Consider the following 20,934-nt stretch of genomic DNA (forward strand, 5'->3'; position numbering starts at 1 on the left):
ACCGCTGGAAGATCGACTACTCGATGGGCCGCTACATTCAAAAGCCATCTCACTAACCTATTAACAACTCTGCAATAATCTACCTGACACATTCCACAGACTTAGAGAGCAATGGCAGGGAGACTTGGGACCCATTGACGATGAGGACTGGCAAGCGGCATTAATGTCTTCCAAAGAAGAAGCAATCACCCCCGCTTCAGGCTGATACAACTTTGAATTCTACATAGATCATACATGACGGGAGTCACCGTGGCAAAGGTAGGCGCTAGACTAGACACACTGTCTTAGGGGCTGTCAACAACCTGCTACCTTCTTTCATATGATTTGGGAATGCCCAGAGTTAAGGCGAATTTGGGAAGGGACCACAACACACATCCAGAGTGCCCTGGGGAAAGAAATAATTCTTACACCGCAACTAGGTCTCCTTAACATCTGGGCCCGACTGACCTTACGGGGGTGGAAAAACTACTGATCACACTAGGTTACACCCTGGTTAAGCGGGGAAATTGCGAGAGGTTGGGGGGTTGGGGGGGCAACAGAAGCACCTTCACCCAGGATGTGGATGAAAGAGTTTGATAAGTGCATGATTGCAGAGACGGAAGTCTTCACGAAGGGTGTCCAAAAAAATGGGATTGGAAATGGGGTATATGAAATACGTATTGTGGTTATTTATGTATTTCTCCATCGGTGGAACTGGAAATGCACCATGATAGAGAGAGAGAGGTACTGAAATATTGTAAATGTGATTCTCTCCTGTGTAGCTGTGATGCTGTATTAAGCAAATATTTTGAAGATCATATGGAACATGTATGTGATTTTATTGTTAAAACTAATAAAAAGATCAATAAAAAATGAAAAGAACTTACAGTTGAGACTTGATTTGAGCAGTTCCTTTGGGGAGCTGATTCAAATACAGGTGAATGTTTATATCCTGTTTAAGAGTTAACAAGCAAGATGAAGGCTCTGCACAGAATATAGATTTTTCCATCATGCCAGCATTTCTGCTATAGAACAGAAGAAGTTGTCTGTAGAGGTACCTGCAAATATTAAAACAGTTGAAACAATTACCATGTATATTTTTTCAATAATCTGACATTTTTTGCAATCGTACTACAGAGACTCTTAGCCAGGGTGGCAAGAGTGCTCTACAGATCATTAAATTAATCAGGAGTTAACAGTATTACTTATTGTTCTCAAAGCATATATAAGGGCTGTGCATACTGACAAAACAAATCAAAAAGGAGAAAAGAACAAGCAGGTTTAGAAGTCCAAGGAGGGCGGGGGTGGCAAGAGTATGGAAATAAAGGAATAGTATCGTAGATATGGGTATAGGCGTGGGCGTACAGGAGAGAAGGTATGAGATGTAGGTGGAAGGGGGCAGGAGTCATCAATCATGAAGCAGCTTAAGAGGTGCTTCTTAAGGTCCAATCTGAAAAGATACAGGGAGGGAGTGATTCTGGAATGAGCCTAATTGAGCATTTTAAATTCTTGGGAGACTGACAGAGAAGGATAATGTTACGTACCCAGTAAGCATTTGTTCTTGGCCTGTAGAGCGGTAGATTCACATGCATTGCATACGCCTGCCATCTAGTGTTGGGTCCGGATGTTTTTCTTTCCTAGTCACAAGGTGAAGTGACTGCTCCTTTCGGTGCTAGTGCGCATGGTCATCGACTCCATTGTTAGATTGTTTTCCCGCAAGAGGGTGAGAATGGAGTAAGTAAGTGTAGTATATAGATATCCATGCTTATAAATGTATAACGAAGAACTGCAACAACTACAGGTACCCGGGCAGGCAGGTGGGCGCATGTGAATCTACAGCTCTACATGCCAACAGATGCTTATTGGGTTAGTAACATTATCCGTTCGAGGCATGTGTGCTGTAGATACACATGCTTTGCAAAGACTACAAAGCAGTATACTGCCAAAGCGGTGGCTAACCTGTAGATGGTGCAGTTGTTTAGAACAGTGTTTTAAGTACTGCTTGGCCTACATTAGCCTGTTGACGTGCTAACACACCTACACAATAGTGTTTGGTAAATGTGTGTGGTGTAGTCCATATAGCTGCCTTACATATGTCAGATAGAGGAATGTTACCTAAAAAGGCCACAGAAGCCCCTATTTTGCAAGTGGAATGTGCTCTAGGGGGTATGGCTAAAGTTCTTTTAGCTTTAGCATAGCAAGTTTAAATGCATTTAACAATCCATCTCACAGCACGCTGCAAACTTGGCGATGGGATGGAAGGATCGGTTGACCCGAGCGACGCCACTGTATGCATCGGAACGATTGGGTTGCTTGTGGACCTCGAAAGGCTTTGAGAAGTGGGACACAATAGGCATCAGTAAGGTGGGCGATCTTTGGACGAGGGGGGGATTCAAAACGTTCGATGTGCTACAGGCGGAATTCCAGTTGCAGGACAGGGAGTACTTCCGGTATATACAGGTTCGTCACGCGCTGTGTTCTGTGTTCCGGGATGTGGCATCCATCCCGGAGTGCTCCCCTCTGGAAGATAGGGTGCTAGATGGGCATGTCCCGGACGGCGCTATCTCATTGATTTATAAAAAGCTCATCAACGATCGCTCGGGACTGCTGACTGGCCTTCGCGAGGCATGGGTTGCCGATGGATTGGAGCTGGATGACGAGGACTGGGTGTCTGCGGTGGCCTCCCCGAAAGAGGTGGCCATACCGGCCCGCCTTCGTTTCGTCCAGCTCAAGATACTCCACAGGGTCTACGTTACGGGGCCGGGTCTGATGCGTATGGGATATGCCGTGGATGGGATGTGTAAGCGTGGGTGTGGTTCGCTAGGGACCTTCTTCCATATTTTGTGGGAATGCCCGGAGGTGGTGCGATTCTGGCGTGGTGTACATGCGGTGCTGCAAGCGGTCACGCATGTGGCGCTGTTTCCCGAGGCTAGATGTTTGTTGAATGTGTGGGAGCCAACTGATTACACGGTGCCGCAGACGTGGTGGGTGACTCTGGGATACATGGTGGCCAAGCGTGACATAGCCCAATTGTGGGGTTCCCAGAGGTCGCCAACGGTCTCGGTGTGGAAGGACAACATGGATTGGTGTATGTTTCGGGAGAAGGTAGTGTATGTAGCGAGAGGTAAGCCTGGGAAATGGGTGAATGTGTGGGGCCCCTGGAACTCCCATCGTGGCGGGATTTGTGCCCCGCCGCTGACGCCTGATTTGGCAGTGGCCCAGTCTCCCTAGTTTGCTTGTTCCCCTGGTCCTGGGTATCGGTTTCGCTTTGTTTTTTGTCTTGGCCCGTCCCCCCCCTATTCCTGTGGATCGGTAGGGTCCTCCCCAGGGGAGCTCATAATGCTGCTTTGACTTTTTGCTGCCTTGTGGATTTGTTTGTTGTTTCTCATAAAAAATGGAACCGCCAGTTGGGGGCTCCGGACGGTGTGGCCGCCAACGCTTCCTTCGATTTCTGGGACCTTTATCACTTGTCGCTTGTGTTTCAATAATTGTGTCTATGCTCCCACTGTTTGCTAGCGGCCGGCCGGAAGGTTGTAGGCCCATCCTTGTATATCTTTTGTATTCTGTAATAAAGGTTTCAAAAAAAAAAAAAAAAACAATCCATCTCACAGTTCCAGATTTAGAGATAGGATTGCCTTTGTGAGGTGGGGCAAATTCAGACAGTTTTGCGAAAGTCTTTTGTCCCATCTATGTAGTACAGTAAATCTCTTAACGTCAAGCGTGTGAAGAGCGCGTTCTGCTACAGAATCGGGTTGAGGAAAGAAAACTGGTAACTCAACCGATTGGTTTATATGAAAAGCAGAAACTTTGGGATGGAATGTAGGGTTGGTGCAGAGAACTATCCTGTCTTTGTGTAGCTGAAAGAAGGGTTCTTCTAAGGTTAATGCCTGTAGCTCACCAACTCTCCTCAGTGATGTGATGGCAATGAGGAAAGCAACTTTCCATGAGAGAAATTGCAAAAGGCACTTGTGCAATGGTTCAAAAGGTGGCCCCATGAGCCTTGTGAGAACAATGTTGAGATTTCATACTGGTGCAGGAGGAGTCCTTAGTGGTATTACCCTTCTTAGTCCTTCCATGAAAGCTTGGATTACTGGAACTCTGAATAATGACAGATGTTGCCTATTCTGTAAGTATGCAGCTACCGCAGCAAGGTGCAAACAAATAGATGTGTAAGCTAGTCCAATTTGCAGTAAATGTAACAGGTAACATATAATGCTTTGTATAGAGACCTCTAAAGGATCGATTTTGTTGTGATTGCAGTATACAACAAATCTTTTCCATTTTGCTGCATAGCAAGCTCTGGTGGTAGGCCTTTTTGCTTCTTTTAAAATATTAATATAGTCTGGTAGTAAACTTAAGTAACCAAACTAGGACTTCAGGAGCCAGATCGCTAAATTCAGTTCTTCTGGATTTGAATGTGTGATTTATCCATGGTTCTGTGTAAGGAGATTGGAGGTGAGGTGCAGTTTATGATGTGGAAATAATGACAGCTCCAACAGGGTGGTGTACCATGGTTGACACGCCCATGTGGGAGCTACTAGAATCAGAGTGAGGAATGTTTGCTGGAGTTTCCGAACTACACACGGAATGAGCAGGAGAGGCGGAAAAGTGTAGGCAAATTTCCCTGACCAGTTCATCCATAGGGCATTGCCCTTTGACAGCGGGTGTGGGAACCTGAAGCCAAAGAATGGGAATTTTGAATAGGTCCATTTGTGGAAAACCCCATTGTTGAAAGTAGGGAAGGAGAACTTGGGGAAAAAGTTCCCACTCGTGAATTTGCGGTCTCCTTCTGCTGAGGAGGTCAGCAATTTGATTATTTACTCATGGGAGATGTTCTGCCAGAAGATAAATCTTGTGATGGATTGCCAAATTCCAAATGGCTTGAGCGAGTGTTGACAGTTGGAGAGAGTGTCCCGCCCTGCTTCGGAACATAATACATCGCTATCATGTTGTCTGTTGGGACTAGGACAGTTTTGGCTATGAGGTGAGTTTGAAAAGCTTTGAGTGCTAGAAAAGTGCTAAAAGCTCTAGATAGTTGATGTGGAGACTTTTGTGCTTGTTGCTCTATGGGCCGTGTATTATGTAATCTTTGAGATGAGCGCCCAAACCCTGTTAGAGATGCGTCTGCTGTGAGCACTAACTGAGGAACAGGGTCGATGAAAGACTGGCCTTTTGATAAGTTTTGTGGGTTCCACCACTGCAGAGAGCGATAGGTACTGCCGTCTACCAACACTAGATCAGTTCATTGATCCTATGACTGGTTCCACTGACGTGCTAAGCACTCTTGTAGGGGGCGCATATGAAGCCTTGCATGGGGTACAATTGCGATGCAAGACAGCATTATTCCCAGCAGTTGCATGAACATTCTGGCTGGTAAAGCTTGGTTGGGTTGAAACTGTAGAATGAGCCTGAATATTGCATATTCTGGCTACATTGGGAGAGGCTAGAGCTTTGACTGAGTCTAGACTGGCTCCTAGGTAAGACTGCATATGTGAGGGATGCAGGTGAGATTTTTGTGCATTGATGGTGAAGCCCAGTTGATGAAGTAGATCTACTGGGATCTGTGTGTGCTGTAGACTGTTCTGGTGAGTGCTGGCTTTGATAAGCCAGTCATCTAGATAGGGGAAGACGTGAATCTGTTGTCTTCTGAGATGAGCCGCGACTACTGCCAGACATTTGGTAAAAACTCTGGGCGCTGTAGTCAATCCGAAGGGAAGCACCTTGAACTGGTAATGCTTGCCTGCTATCACAAATCGGAGGTATTTGCGATGAGCCAGATGAATTGGAACATGAAAATATGCATCTTTTAAATCTAGATATAGACATAAAATCAGCTCTTTGTAAAAGTGGGAGTACCTGTTGAAGCGTCACCATGTGAAAGTGTTCTCAGAGTTTATAATGGTTTAACTCTCTGAGATCCAAAATAGGCCTTAGGGAACGGTCCTTTTTGGGAATGAGAAAATACAGAGAGTAAACCCCTGAGCCCTGGTACTCTATTGGGACTGGCTCTATTGCGCCTTTCAGTAGTAGAGATTGGACCTTTTGTTCTAGCAATTGTAGGTGTTCTGGAGACAGTTTGTGAGATCAAGGTGGAATGTTTGGGGGATTGCTGGTAAGCTCCAGGCAACAACCATGTTGGATAATTCCAATCACCCACTTTTCTGTTATAGACTGCAAAATGGGGAGAAATTGCAGTAGTCTTCCCCCTGACAAGTGTGGTGTAGTCGGGGGGAAGCAAGGACAAGTCACTGTTTATTAGGGGGAAGGGGTGTTATGGGGAGTGTTGCCCTTACGCCTACCCTTGACATTGCAGCCTCTATAACCTCCTCGAAACATCCTACAGAGTGAGAGGACTGGTTGTTACCTTTATTATGTTAAAGGTATTCCTGTCTGGGGATGGGGTTTTGGTCCCTCCTCTGTAAAAGGAGCTACGAAAGGAGCCTCTTTTGGATGGACACTGGAGCGTTCCCATGGACTTGGCCACTTCAGTACCCTTTTTCATCTTCTCCAACGCGTGATCTATGTTTGGACCTAAAAGATGTTCTTTATCAAAGGGTGTATTAATGATGGATTGTTAAACTTCTGGCTTAAACTCAGAAATCCTTAACCAAGCGTGTCTCCTGAGCAAGATGCTAGTATTAACTGCTCTAGCCGCGGTGTATGCAGCATCTAGAGCACATCGTATAGAGGAATTAGAAATGAGTTTACCTTCATTTACTAAGTTCTGTGCCTTAGCTTTATGCTCGTCTGGGAGATATTGAAGCAATTGCTCCATCTCATCCCAGCGTCCCCTGTGGTATCTGGCATATTCGTAATGCGCCATTGATTCACAGCTTGAGCAGCTATGCGCTTGCCAGAAGCATCAATTAACTTAGACACTTTATCTGGCGGAAAAGAATCCCCCGATGTCTGGGACTTCACCCGCTTACGAGCATTAGACACTACCAGGGAATCTAATGACAACTGGGCATTGATAAATATCGGGTCTGAAGGGGAGGCCATATATTTTTTGTCAACCCTAGGAGTCAAGATACCTGCTCCTGCTGGGTCCTTAAAAATCTCATCAGTGTGTCTCATCACACCTTTAAGCATGGGAAGTGTTTGTGATGACCTGTGTGTGAATCCTAAAGTTTTGAACAAAACCAATCTTCCTCTAGTGATCCTTTGTGCAGTGCCACCCCATGATATTTTGCAGCCCCTGCAATGAGTTCTTGGTGGGATGCAGTGTCGTCTGGAGGAGATGGCTTGGCTGGGGTAACGGTCTAGATCATGATCTGCTGGGGTATCAATAGTATAATCTGTCCATGGATTTATTGGGAGATGAACCCCCCCCCCCCCCCATCATCACCATCGTCATCATGATGATGAGATCGTTGAGAATCCGGAGGTGTAATTTGCAAGGGATTGGCAGGTGGAGAAGGAGGCGGTGGAGGTGGTGGTGATGGAAGGATGAAAAGGACTTGTAGTGACAGATTTCCTCTTTAACGGGACCTTGTAAGAAATGTCCTCATCAGGAATCTTGCATTTCTGAGGTAGATTGGTGTGAAAATGGGCAGTATCAGGCTTAATATATAGCTTCTTTTGCTTGGGCGTCTGGTGTTAATGGAATAATGTTTAATTTTGGATCCGAAGGGGTATCTTTCTGTTTTGGCACCGAAGTTTTCGGTGCCGGCGTAAGCAGGCCTTTCGGCGCCGAAGTTTTTTGCTCCAAAGGTTGCTTGGCTTTCGGCACGGAGGATTTTGGCCTGAGAAGGACTTGTGTTTGGAACCAGAGGGCTTCGATTCCCAGGAGGACTTGTGACGACTCAGTACAGTGTCAAAAGTCTTGAGTGGCTGTTTCAGAGCCAGGTCCGGAGGCGGGGCGTCTGAAACATCATCTCAGTGCTGACTTTGGCCACTTTGACTTTGACACTGCATCTCTCGGCGTCGAGCCAGACGATCACGAAGAGTTTTCTTTTATGGGAACCATCTGCAAGCGTCAGTGTCTTCTTTGTGCTTGGGAAACAAGCACAAGTTGCAAACTTCCTGTGAGTCGGTGTGCGGATACTTCACGTGGCACTGAGGACAGAATTTAAACAGAGTCCAATCCGTCGACGGAGAGCTGACTCTGAGCGGTTAGGCCCGAAGGCTGTCAATGAAGCTTTACGATCGAAAAGTCGATTCCGTTACCGAAACGATACGTGGAGAAGTAGGAAACGCGTACGAAACAAAACCGTCGAGGGTAGAGAGGATTGAGTGTTTAGGGGAACCCTAAGAACAGTTTCAAACCTGAGCGCAGCAATTCACGTCCGAAACCCTATGGCGGGAAAAAACAATCTAACAATTGAGTCTATGACCACGCGCACTATCACCGAAAGGAGGAGTCACCTTCCCTCATGACTAGGAAAGACATCTTTTAAAAAAAAAAAAAACAACTTGCAAACATTGGGACCCAACACTAGATGGCAGAAGTATGCATGTGTATCTACAGCACACATGCCTCGAACAGGTGTTTTAAGGTAGGATGTCTTTCTGAAGTAAGCAAGGTCGAGAAGAGTCAGGGAATCTTTCAGGACCAGAGTCAAGGATTATGCATCTCTTTATCCATTTATTAAGCTTAGCAACCAATCCAATAATTTTAAAGCAGCTAGAGAACTACATAACCCATGACTCCTTAGTAAAAATAATGAAAGTTCCACAGACAGTCAAGTCACATTATTTGTAATATAACCATCCTCAACACACTGCACTTTCTCTTTCTTTACTGCTCAGCAGGCAGAAAAGTGCGTTCTTGATTGTTTATTACTGCTTGGTATCAACTGTATATTGTAATGGTTTCTCAGGTATTATGGGTTTGTTAAGTTTCCCTGTAAGGATAACTGATAACACATCTTTGGTCCTCTGAGAAGCTTAGAAGCTTAGACTCAATTTGTCAACACAGTTTTATTTTTCTCATTTCTTTATTGCAACACGACACCCGGTCCACTTGCAGAAGGAGCATCTGTCCCATGCACGTTCCCATCTACTGATCGGGACATTTACATGAAGCTGAAGGCTTCACGGGTAGACCATCTACCCTAGCGTGGTTTTGCAGAGGGGGCCCACCAGGCGGCAACTGAGTACGCAAAGATGCTTTAGCAGGAGGAGCTCATTTCCAAGCAGTGTTGCCAGATTAGGCTATTTCCAGGACAAATGGGAGATATATTTCCCATTTGTGCAGTAAATAACCCTTTTGGTGGGGTGCACAAATGTAAATGTAATCATGCCCATTGAGCGCAAAATTATCAAATGCAGCTGTGGCACCAATCAAAATATTGCTTAGCTCCTGAAATCAGCAGAGCATTCATAGCACGAAAAAGCTACCTCTGATGGCCCTGCTTCATACTAATGTGTTATGGGACGCCTCAGCGAGTCACCCCACCTTTTGGGCTGTCAACACTCCCACTTGTCCTCAAGAAGACCCGCCGTGATACGCCAATAGCGCTCTGTCAGGGTCGAAACGTCGCCCAACATAGATGGTTAAGACCAATCAAATCTCTAGGTGTCAAATCAATAAGTAAACCTGCTGCTCACCAGAATTATTGCCTACCCTCGTTCTGAGCGCATTCTAATTCTTTGTGTAAATAAATTGTACATAATATCACCTTGTATATATGCACTGCACCACTATCACTGGGCACCGTACCACATGTCACCTTTTTTAGTATTTCTTGTATTGACAGCCTTCTGATTACGTGTAAAGATGGACTTAAGCTTAAATTTATATAAAAGAAGAGTCTTTAGCAAAGCTTATACTTGTAGATGTTTTGCTTCAATCAGTGTTCCAACGTCATTTGATATGCGTTTCATGATTTAACCAATGTAAATGCTATACTTGTTATACTTATTTAATAGGTATCAAATAACTCTTCCAGGTTCTCTAACTTTTAATTGTATTTTTTCAAAGCAATTAGGTTCGCCCCGAAAGAACCATTGTAGCCTATTATATATGCTTTCATGAAGCCACATGGGTCAGCAGACACATTGTAACATTTTCATATATTGAATTTCTAGCCAGCAAAGATAGCCAAGGTAAGTACAGGTGTATACATGGCATGTACATGACAGAGCAGAGTGTAGTGTATATGCCTTGAGGGGTGGAAACATCCCGCAAGACAGTCACATTACCCAGGAAGAATGACCACAAGTACAAATTCATAGGAAATTAAAGAAGCTGGCCCAACCACTTTCCCCACACCTGCCCATGTTTCCAGGGGCAGCTGGGCGCTTCAAAAACCATGTGCCCTTCCTGCGCACACCAGTCAACGCCCCGTCGCCGCATTGACAGGGTAGGAGGCTTGGGGACAGCCACTGCGCTGCGATGTCTTGTTTTGCAACCAGGAGGGCTGTGCCCAAGAATGCCCTTTCAGCCCTTGGATGTCGAGATCCCTCAAACACTCCAAGGAGAATCAACAGGGATAAGAGAGGAACTTCCCATCCGAGCACCTCTGGCAGTTCACGGCTCACCTTGGTCCGGCACTGAAGTAGAAGCGCACACGACCATACCATGTGATAGACATCTGCTGGGTCAAGTCCACATAGAGGGAATGCGGAGGAGAAGCGCAAGCCCACCCGGCACAGGCGAATTGGGGAGAGATCAGTAAAGTAAAGGTAATAGGGTTGAACCAGCCATAACCTGGAGGAGGTGGTGAGCATGCAAAGGGCCATCAGGCCGTCCACCAGTCTGCGTCCTCTACAGGTCCCAATAAGCTCTCCCAACTGGCTCTGAGGTGATCAAGTGACCCAGAGGAGTTGATGGCAAGTGTACGATAGATCTGAGATATCCCGCCAAGACTTTCCTTGAGTAATTTGGCCTCCAAGGCACTAAACTCTGGGAGTGTATCAGCAGGGAGGAAGCAGGCCTGGGGGACGTCCCCGAGTTGGAGGTATTAGTAAAATTGGCTTTGTGTATGGTGGTAGTTCTGGTGAAGGACTTGAAAAGAGAGCATGTGTCTCCCGGACCATACATCCCTAAGCCGTTTGAACATCCTAGGAGGAGAAGCCGAGAAGCAAGGCTACTTCCTTCAACCAGCTGCCGTGCCAGAGCCTTTGTTGCGTGAGTCTGGCATCCCATCATACATGCCAAAGCGCAGTACGCCTTGCAAGGACCACCAGCCGGGTCACCAGGAGCAGATAAAGAGGGACCAGGGACCCATACAGCATGGCCTGCAATTGAGAGGAACCCAGCAATGAGAGCTCCAAGCAGTATGTGGGTTCGGAGGAAAGAAGACATAGTAGAGGTGGAGATTAGTCATCCCCAGGCCGCCATCGTAAGGCCCCAGCTGACAGTGCGCAAGGGCTATGCGCGCCAGAGAACCTCGACACAGGAAGGTCCTGATCAAGCCGTCTAGAGCGGAGAACCATGTACGAGGCAGGTGGAGCTGTAGGTTCTGAAAGACCGAGAAAGTGCAGGAGGATCAACATCCTGAAGATGGAAATACGCCGAAGGACTTTGAGGGGGAGGGTCTGCCACCTAACAAGGTCTGACTTTGCTTTTTGGGCCAGAGGTTGGAGGTTAAGGGCCCAGGTGAGTTCAAAGTGTAGAGCGACCCATACGCCCAGGTATTTAAAACTAAGCCAGCAAACCGGTATGGGCGTCTGCCAGTCAAAGCAGTCTCTGGACAACACCAAAGAGACCAGCACTGATTTAGAGGGGCTCATCCATAGGCAGGACACTCGTTCGAAGTGTTCCAGCAACTGGAGGCATCTGGGCCCAATCACTGCAGGATGTGCAGTACATCATCTGCGTATATCACAATACGGTCCTCGTTACCAGCACTCCACACCCAACCCATATATTGGGGGTCTATGCGTATATGTTGGGCCAAGAGCTCAATCGCCAGGGTGAAGAGGAGGGTAGACAGAAGGCAGCCATGCCTAGACCCTCGCTCTTTGATGAAGGCGTCAGAGAGGACACCGCTGACCCCGACCAGGGTGGTGAGGTTGAAATAATGGACATGAACCATGCTCCAGAACTTCAGTATGAAGCCTGCGTGAGTCAAACATGTTGGAATCATCCCTCCACACCGTAAACAGTGTGGGAGGTACGATTCCATGCACTGTAAAGCTTCTCCGGGAGGCCCTCAGTGCTCCCGGTACCAGTCTTCTAGACCCTGACGGCACAACAAGGCTGCTGCCAACCAGAGACACGATTCTACCCTCCTGCTGCTGAGCCAAGCAGGGGAAGGGAGAATAATAAGTATCCTGACACAGGGAGGTGTGACCACACCCCAGACAGGGTTTAGTGTATTGGGGCCAGGTGGGAGAGCTTGCCAGCACCACTCAGTCTGCTTGAAGGGCACATTTGGTGCCCTCCTTGCATAGTCCAGCTCAAGGAGCGGTTAGCTCCTGCTCTGACGCAAAACTGGACAAAGGACATGCGAGTATCCTCCCCACTGCCCGACCCCTCCTTTGGGTCAAGATTCATTGTAAGACCACTTCTTCGACCGTCTGGGCGCTCTGTTCCTTGCAGGACTTCGCTCTGGGAATCAAGACGGCAACTAGGAAGTATCCTGCTGCTCCTGGTCCCGCCGTCCTGCTCATCTATTGCAACATCCGTGCCTGTGTTCCATGCAGGAACCTTCCAAGGCCTGTGGACATCCAAGACCCCTGAAGGAATCTCCCTTGCCTGCAGGCACTGCAACGCAGCTGACCGGTCTGTTGATCCCAAGCTCCCACGGACTCCGAAAGGCTCAGCAACACAGGTGGCGGTTCTTCACATCCCTCGAGGCCTGCCCTGTCCTCTCACCAAGTTTGAGGTCCGTATCCCTCGGAGCCGCAGAAACCGAACCCCTGTGCACTGTGTCAACTTGCTGTTGCAAAGGCTTGTTGGCTTCCACCCTCCAAGATCTTCAGGCTTCAAGTAGCCCCAACCTTAAGCATCTCCAGCGACAAAGATCTTCGTCCTCACCACATCGCTCGCATCATGTGCTTGCATCTTTTGTGAGCTGCTCAAGGTCCTCTCACGACTCCAGTGCCTCCCGCCTGTGGATCCTCTTTAGGGTCCTCTTTGAATTCAGGGAGCTCCCCTGATTGCTCTGGGTCTGCCCGGACTTCCCTGCTTGTAGTGAGTCACCTGGACCTTGCTGGTCCCAACAATGTACCTTCTTCACTTTCCACATTGTTTGCAGTTGCAAAGGCTTGTTGGCACTCCAGACAGACACCAACCCCTCAACTCTCGACATCCGTTGTGGGAAAGCTCGTGTACAGCTCCTGGTCTTCCACAGCGTTGCCTGGTACGCACAGCTGCAGTTCCAAGGTCACCATCAGCTCTCCTGCAACACTCGACATCAGTGGGCATTTGTCTTCCAGACTCTGTCCCCTCTGCTTGCAGGTGGTACTTATCCTGAATCTACCTTTGGGTTCCACCAGACACTTCTCCAGCAGCTGCATCTTCATTGAGTTAGACGGCGGTTTCTGCCGCCACTTCACATCTATGCACCAGCTTCCCTGGTGTAAGGATCCTGGTTCCTAGGGTATCCACGGGTGGGGTGGCTCCTCCATGCGGCTTCTTCAGGGTCCACTGAGAAGGGTCCTTTTTTAAAATTGCAACTGCGACTTACCCATTGACTTGTTGAGCCCGCAGTTGTGTTCCCACTCTGCACATGGACTCTGTGGGGTTCCTGGTTATTTACCTCTGATAGTTCCTTGGGTCACCAGCACTTCTACGTCTTCTGGGTATAGTCTTGATTCGAATAGACGTTCGCATACCACTATTTTATTATATGGTCTGGTCTCCCCCTGGTGACCACTGTGTATTCGTGCTACTTACCTATTTCTATTTAAAAGTATTGTGTGCATTGTGTATATCGCCAGCTAGGAGATATTTGTATGTGTTAGTGTCTTATAATAAATACATATTTTTATAAATACACTGTGTGGTTCTTTTTCACTTAATTTATACAGATAAGATTATATTCTGGTAAAACAAGCTGCTTTACACTCCTTCTGGACTAAGCCTGAAGGCTGCTTGCCACAGCTACCACTTAGAGAGCTTTCTAAGCTTGTCTAACACCACTAAAATCACCATAAGAGTTGTCTGGATTGGTGCAGGGTGCCCACTTAAGTGTGTACCATATAACAAGCCAGTTTCTCACACATGTGCTCTAGGGAATCCAAGTAGAATAGTATAGATACTTGGCTGTGAACAGCATCTCCACACCACAGCTGATTGCACGGACGGGGGGTCTCCTCTTTGCTGAAGGGGGGCCCAGACATGTGCAACGATAAAGACTCCAGGCAACATGATCACCCAATATAAGACACCGCAGGGAGCTCAATAGCACACCACCCATTAGACAGGCACAAAAGTGCAGGAGCACGAAGAGGAGCCCTCCAGCACAGAACTACTGGATGCTATCCATGACTCCCGAGACACGCGGGAAAACAAAATAGACATTGTCAGCATGGAGGTCAGACTGTTGCGTACAGATCCGCATGAGGTAACAAATGAGTCACAACAGCAGAACAATCTCCAAACTCAGCACCAAGGTGCAAACACTTCAAGAGTAGATTTCCAAGTAGACGTCGACAAACAAGACCCTGAAGAACAGATGAAGATGTGGAATGGTGTTCACATCTGAATAACATGCTGAAAATTTCCCGGAGGACCAAATCACCCGGCTGACCTCTCTGGCATGTTTACAGTAGAGAGGGCTACTAGAGCGCTGGTGTCCCGACCCCTCCCCCAAGGGACAAGGTGCCACATCAAAAAAGAAGTTACCCCCCGAGCTCCCAGAGCGGAAAGGTGTACAGGCCAACACCCTTCCGGAAAGGCTAGGATGAGTGAGTGGACTGAATGCACAAGTTACTACTTGTGTAACGATATATCCGTAAGAGACATTAGTTAGTGATAGATTCCTTACCTTAGAACATCCCCAGGCGTCAGACTGGATCCGGAAAGATTTTTTGTTAGCAGTACCCCTGCGCATCAGTAGGTGGCGTCGTGCGGCTCTGTGTCCGTCGCTGGAGTCGTATGCGCCGAGATGACGTCACGGAGACTACTTAGGCACCACCCATGCACGCTGACGTCAGTTCTGTACATGACTTTCCGCGCCAGGAACACAGAGCCATGCAAGAAACTGACCGCTGGTGCCATGAAACTAGGGCCCTGAAAGGGGATGACCTTAACCCTAGAAATCTGTTTGCAGAATGGGGAGGATGGGTGGGGCAGTAAGGAATCTATCACTAACTAATGTCTCTTACAGATATATCGTTACACAAGTAGTAACTTGTGCATCTGAAAGAGACACGTTAGTGATAGATTCCTTACCTTAGAGTAGATACCCCAGCAATACCAACCCCGGTGGTGGGTCTGCGAATAGATTACGCCACAAAGTCATTTAGAACAGAACAGCCAAAGAAGCAGTCTCTCCGGACCCGACTGTCAAGGCAGTAGTGCTTGGTAAACGTGTGCAGCGAGGCCCCGTAGCTGCCTGACAAATGTCCTGCAAGGGGACCCCGCGTCCCAAGGCAGTAGTGGCCGCCGTTGCCCTGATAGAATGGGCTTGCAGCCCCACAGGAGGCTCCTTCTTAGCCAACGAGTAACAGACCTTGATGCAGAGAACGACCCACCGAGAGATGGTCCGCTTGTGCGCAGCCCAACCTCTTTTGGCACCCAGGTAGCCAACAAAGAGCTGGTCATCCACCCGGGACTGTTGTGTGCGCTGCAGGTAGAACGAGAGCGCACGTTTTGGGTCCAGACGGTGGAGTCGCTCTTCCTCTTTCGAAGGATGCGGAGGCGGAAAGAAGGTGGGCAAAGTGATGGACTGCCTGATGTGGAAGGGCGCGACAACCTTTGGCAAGAACGAAGGACGGATCCTTAAAACCACCATGTCTGGATGAACAGTGAGGAAAGGAGGTTTGGAAGAAAGAGCCTGGAGCTCACTCACTCTTCTGGCAGAGGTGATAGCTACCAGGAAATCCGTCTTGAGAGTGAGAAGACGCAAAGGACAGGTATGAAGGGGCTCAAAGGTAGCGACCATCAGATATGTCACGACAAGGTTTAAGTCCCATTGAGGCATTATGAACGGCACAGGAGGAAACGTGTGCGTAATGCCTTCTGGGAAACGGTTAACAATCAGGCTCATCTGGAAGCTGTAAAAAGGCAGAGATGGCTGAAAGATAACCTTTGATAGTGCCCAGAGCAGAGCCCTGCTGGGCCAAAGAAAGAAGGAACAGGAGGACTTCGGAAAGAGGGGCAGAAAGGGGATCCACAGCCCTAGCTGTGCACCATGCCACAAACTTGTTCCACCTGCAGGCGTATACAGTTTTAATGACATCACAGATTTCGGGAGGTAGATCGAAAGCTGTCAACTGTCTCCGCTCAAACTCCATGCATGGAGAAGGAGGCTGGACAGGTTCGGGTGGAGGACCGTCCCGTGCTGCTGTGACGGAAGATCCTACCAAAGAGGCAGTCGGATCGGGGGATCGATCGACATGCTGAGTAGCTTGGGATACCAGTATCTTCTTACCCAATCTGGAGTCACAAGGATGACTTGGGCCCGGTCGCGCCGAATCTTCTTCAGCACTCTGGGCAGAAGTGATATAGGCGGAAAGGCGTACAATAGACCGCAACTCCACTCGCAACGAAAAGCGTCGCCGAGCGAGTGCCGCCTTGGAAATTCCAACGCGCAGAACTGATGACATTGTGCGTTTTCTTCGGTGGCGAAAAGATCTAAGCTGAAAGAGACCTTGCACCATGTCCAAGTTCAGACACCATTCGTGATCCATCATGCACCGGCGGCTGAGTTCGTCCGCCCTGGCGTTCAGAGAACCCGCCAGGTGTTGAACCACCAAGGTAATGGCTTGATGTTCCAGCCATGTCCAGAGGCGCAGAGCCTCCTGACATAGGGTCCAGGACCCCGCCCCGATTGTTGCAATACCACATGGCGGTGGTGTTTTCCGTGAACACCTGCACCACATTTCCCCGGACAGAGGGAAGGAATGCCTTCAGTGCAAGTCGGTTCGCCCGAAGCTCCAAAAGGTTGATATGGAGCCGGGACTCCTCCGGAGACCAGAGTCCTCTGATCTCCACCTCTCCCAAGAGGCCTCCCCAACCCAGGAGGGACGCATCAGTCACCACTGTGTGCTCCGGTTGGGGAAGGGAGAGGGATCTGCCATTGACCCAATCTCGATTTGTGAACCACCACTACAATTGTCGTGCAGTGTCCTCCGATATCTGGACATGATCGGACAGGTTGCCCTGATGCTGCGCCCACTGGAACTTCAGGTCCCACTGCAGAGCCCGCATATGCCATCTGGCATGTTCCACCAGCAGGATGCAGGAGGCCATCAGGCCCAGGAGCCGGAGGGTCATCCTGACCGAAACCCGGGATAGAGGCTGAAAGATCAGAATCAGAACCTGAATATCCTGGACACTCTGCTCGGGAGGATAAACCCAAAACAGCGTTGAATCCAGAACCGCTCCGATAAAGGGGATCTTCTGAGAGGGACTCAGGTGCGACTTCGGCATGTTGATGGAGAATCCCAGCAAATGCAGGAGGTCAGCCATAGTCTGAAGGTGGTTGACTACTACCTGGGGCGAGCCCGCCTTCAACAACCAGTCGTCGAGGTAAGGGAAGATAGACACCCCCGACCTGCGCAGGTGAACTGCAACCACCGCCATCACTTTCGTGAACACCCGAGGGGCGCTGGTAAGGCCGAAGTGGAGCACGACAAACTGAAAATGCTCCTGGCCTACCGTGAACCGCAGGTAAAGCCGCTGGGCCGGCAGGACGGGGATGTGAATATGCGTCCTGCAAGTCCAACGCTACCATCCAGTCTCCAGGGTCGGGGGCAGCCAAGACCTGAGCCAGAGTCAACATCCTGAACTCCTCCTTCTGGAGGAAGCAATTGACGTTCCTGAGGTCCAAGATGGGACGCAAACCCCTCTGGTCCTTTTTGGGGACCATAAAGTAGTGGGAATAACAACCACTCCCTACTTCTGGCCCAGGAACGCACTCGATGGCCCCCTTGGCCAAGAGGGTCGTGACTTCCTGCTGGAGAGTTGCCAAGTGCTCCCCCGACATGCGGTGGTACTGAGGTGCATTGCTGGAGGGGTGGAATGAAAAGTGAGGGAGTAACCCTTGCGGATGATCTGCAACACCCACTTGTCCGATGTGATAGCGTGCCAGTGGGGGAGGTGATGGCGGATCCTGCCACCCACTGGCATGGGGTGCCCCCCAAAGCTCGGATTAGGAAGGTTTGGAGGTAGAAGCAGCAGGGCGGAGGTAGTCTGACCCCCACACTGATTCTCAGACCCGCCCCCGCGGAACCCGCGTCGAGGCTGGTTCTGTACAGGCTTGCTGAATGAACGTGCCTGGGCGCCCCTGCCTTGGCCACGAAAGGAATGAAAACCAGGAGTGGCTGGGTTTTTCGTGGAAAGACCTAAGGACTTGGCCATAACCCGCGAGTCCTTAAAACGCTCCAGCGCACTGTCGTCCTTATCGCCAAACAGACGGGTGCCATCAAAGGGCATATCCATGAGGGAGCTTTGTACATCTGCGGAGAACCCGGTAGATCTCAACCAGGCGTGGCGACGAAGCACCACAGTCGTAGAAATGGCGCTACCCAGTGAGTCCGCGGTTCCAAACCACACCGAATGGCCTAACTTAGCCGCATCCTTACCCTCGGCAACAGCTTGAGACAGCACAGATTGGGCCTCTTCAGGACACTGAGGCAACACCTGTGCAACGGCATGCCACACCGCGTGGGAATAGCGGCCCAAGAGGCAAGCAGTGTTCACCGACCGCAGCCCTAAGCTAGCTGAATACAACAACCGCTTGCCGAACTGCTCCAGCTTCTTATCCGGCGGAGCCGTGGGAAAGGCACTCTGGAACGTCGAAGCTTGGATGACCAGGCTCTCTGGCGTAGGATGAGTGGTCAGAAAGGCAAGGTCACCCGGCGCCGGGTCATGACGCCTGGCGACATTCTTATCCACCGGGGGCCCCGTGGCAGGCCGCGACCAAGTGCCCATCAAGATGTCAGTGAGGGCGTCGTTAAATGGCAGCAGGGGCTCCGACGAAGTGGACGCCGTCTGGAGTAAGGAGATTAGTATTCAGGGCCACCATAGGGAGATTAAGGTGGAGGACCTCAGCGGCCCGACTAAGCACCATCGCGTACGAGGCGCCCTCCTCCATGGTAGGCGGAGGAGAGGCAAAATCCGGGTCAGAGGAGAGATCGAGGCCGCCGGCCTCCTCTAACTCATCGGCCCAGTCCTGCTCGGAGTCACACTGACGAGCAAGAGGGTCCTCTGACCCCTCCCAGTCATCCTCCACCTTCGCCGCATGGAGGACAGGCTGCGGCAGCAGAGCAGGGACCGGGGAAGGAACAAATGGCGCCAGGAACGGCACCGTGTCCCAGTGCGGATCCCAGGTAGGGACAAAAGTGTCCGAGAACCTGGGCAGGGGCAGGAAAATGGTACCCACTGCGGCGCTGGAGGCGGAGCCGAGGGCAGCACTGGGGCTGCAGACGGCAGCGCGGGACCTTGTGGTGCCGTGGCCGGAGTCAGCGGCGTAGGATCCGGAGGCGCTGGGGCCGGAGCCACCGGGGGCGCGCCGGCAGGAGCCCGAGGCATAAACAGGCGGTCCATAGTGGCAAGAAATTCTTGGACCCGAGCGGGAGTCGCCAACGGACCCGGGTAAGGTGGGTTGGCCGCGGGACTCCCGGGCTCCGAAGGAGCCGCAAGGGCAGAACCCCTGTCCCCCTCGTCCGCATCCGGAGATTGACGGGGGGACATCGGAGAGTGACAACGCTTCTTCGACTTATTTTTGTGTCGTCTCGAATCCAAGGGTGAAGACTTTGAGCCCGAGGAGCGATGATGGTGGCCCCGTGACCGTTCGCTGGAGCGGCACCTGGACCGTGAACGGCGCGGGGACGAGTGCCAGACCTCAAACAGCTTCCGGCACCGCTCCCTCAAGGCCTTCGGGCCATGGCCAAACAGTCCATGCAGGCCCAGGAGTCGTGGTCGCGCTCCATGTAGTAGAGACAGACGTTGTGGGGGTCCACCACCGATATTGAGCAGGCAGGCCCCACAAGACTTAATACCAGGCATCCCTACGGCACCAAACTCAAACTTACAGGAGACAAAAAGTCTCAAAAAGATAGTCAAAAAGTGACTACGGTACGTGCTCTAACCGGATCTGCGCTTACTGGCACGCAAAAAGGAAGAACTGACGTCAGCGCGCATGGGTGGCGCTTAAGTAGTCTCCGAGACGTCATCTCGGCGCATACTACGCCAGCGACGGACGCTTAGCCGCACAACACCACCTACTGACGCGCAGGGGTACTGCTAACGAAAAAACTTTTCGGATCCACTCTGATGCCTGGGGATATTCTAAGGTAAGGAATGTATCACTAACGGGTCTCTTTCAGATCCACTGACCAATTTACTCCCTGGATTATTGTCAGACAGGATGGCGCACAGGATGGCATACTGGAAGTGGAGCCTGAGACCCCTGTGGAGGAGGATATGGTGTATGGCAGTGAGCACACATCTGGTGATTCTAAAGCATCTGGAGAATAACCATTAGCAGTAGTACTGGCCCTGTGAACCCGCAAACAGGACTATGGTAGCTGAAAAACATGCAAGCGGAGGCTCGGTAAACTTGTAAACTTTGAGGGATGGAGGGACTACTACCAGAGCACTCAAGTTGATCTAACTACTTCAAAAGAACAGGAACAATAGGGCAACACAAGGGAAGGTTAGGGCAGCTAAAGGAGGGCCCCTGGTGGAGACTCACACCCTCAGAGTTGGAGGTCTGCCATAGGTTGTAATTACCTACACATTACACAAGTTGCTTAGGACGTAGTTACTAATGTTCACATTGCGCCCATGAGTCCCACGCTTTTTAATGTTTACATGAGCTCCCTGGCTGAGGTTGTTAAGCCCTTTGGCATTCAGATTATCACCTACGCTGATGACACTCAGCTGATAGT

At 49.9% G+C, this 20,934-nt stretch overlaps 1 protein-coding gene across 2 annotated transcripts in view; it reads right to left on the bottom strand.

Moving 5' to 3' along the window:
- Window positions 1–20,934, bottom strand: part of ADAD1 (adenosine deaminase domain containing 1) — a 756,025-nt gene that overhangs the window by 329,200 nt on the left and 405,891 nt on the right. For both annotated transcript variants that reach the window (XM_085641552.1, XM_085641551.1), the window contains one exon: window positions 867–1,037. In XM_085641552.1, coding sequence (XP_085497678.1) covers window positions 867–1,037 — 171 coding nt within the window. The remainder of the gene's footprint in view (window positions 1–866; window positions 1,038–20,934) is intronic.

This window comes from Triturus cristatus, chromosome 2_2 (genome assembly GCF_964204655.1).
Source record: "Triturus cristatus chromosome 2_2, aTriCri1.1, whole genome shotgun sequence".
NCBI classification, from domain to species: Eukaryota; Metazoa; Chordata; class Amphibia; order Caudata; family Salamandridae; genus Triturus; species Triturus cristatus.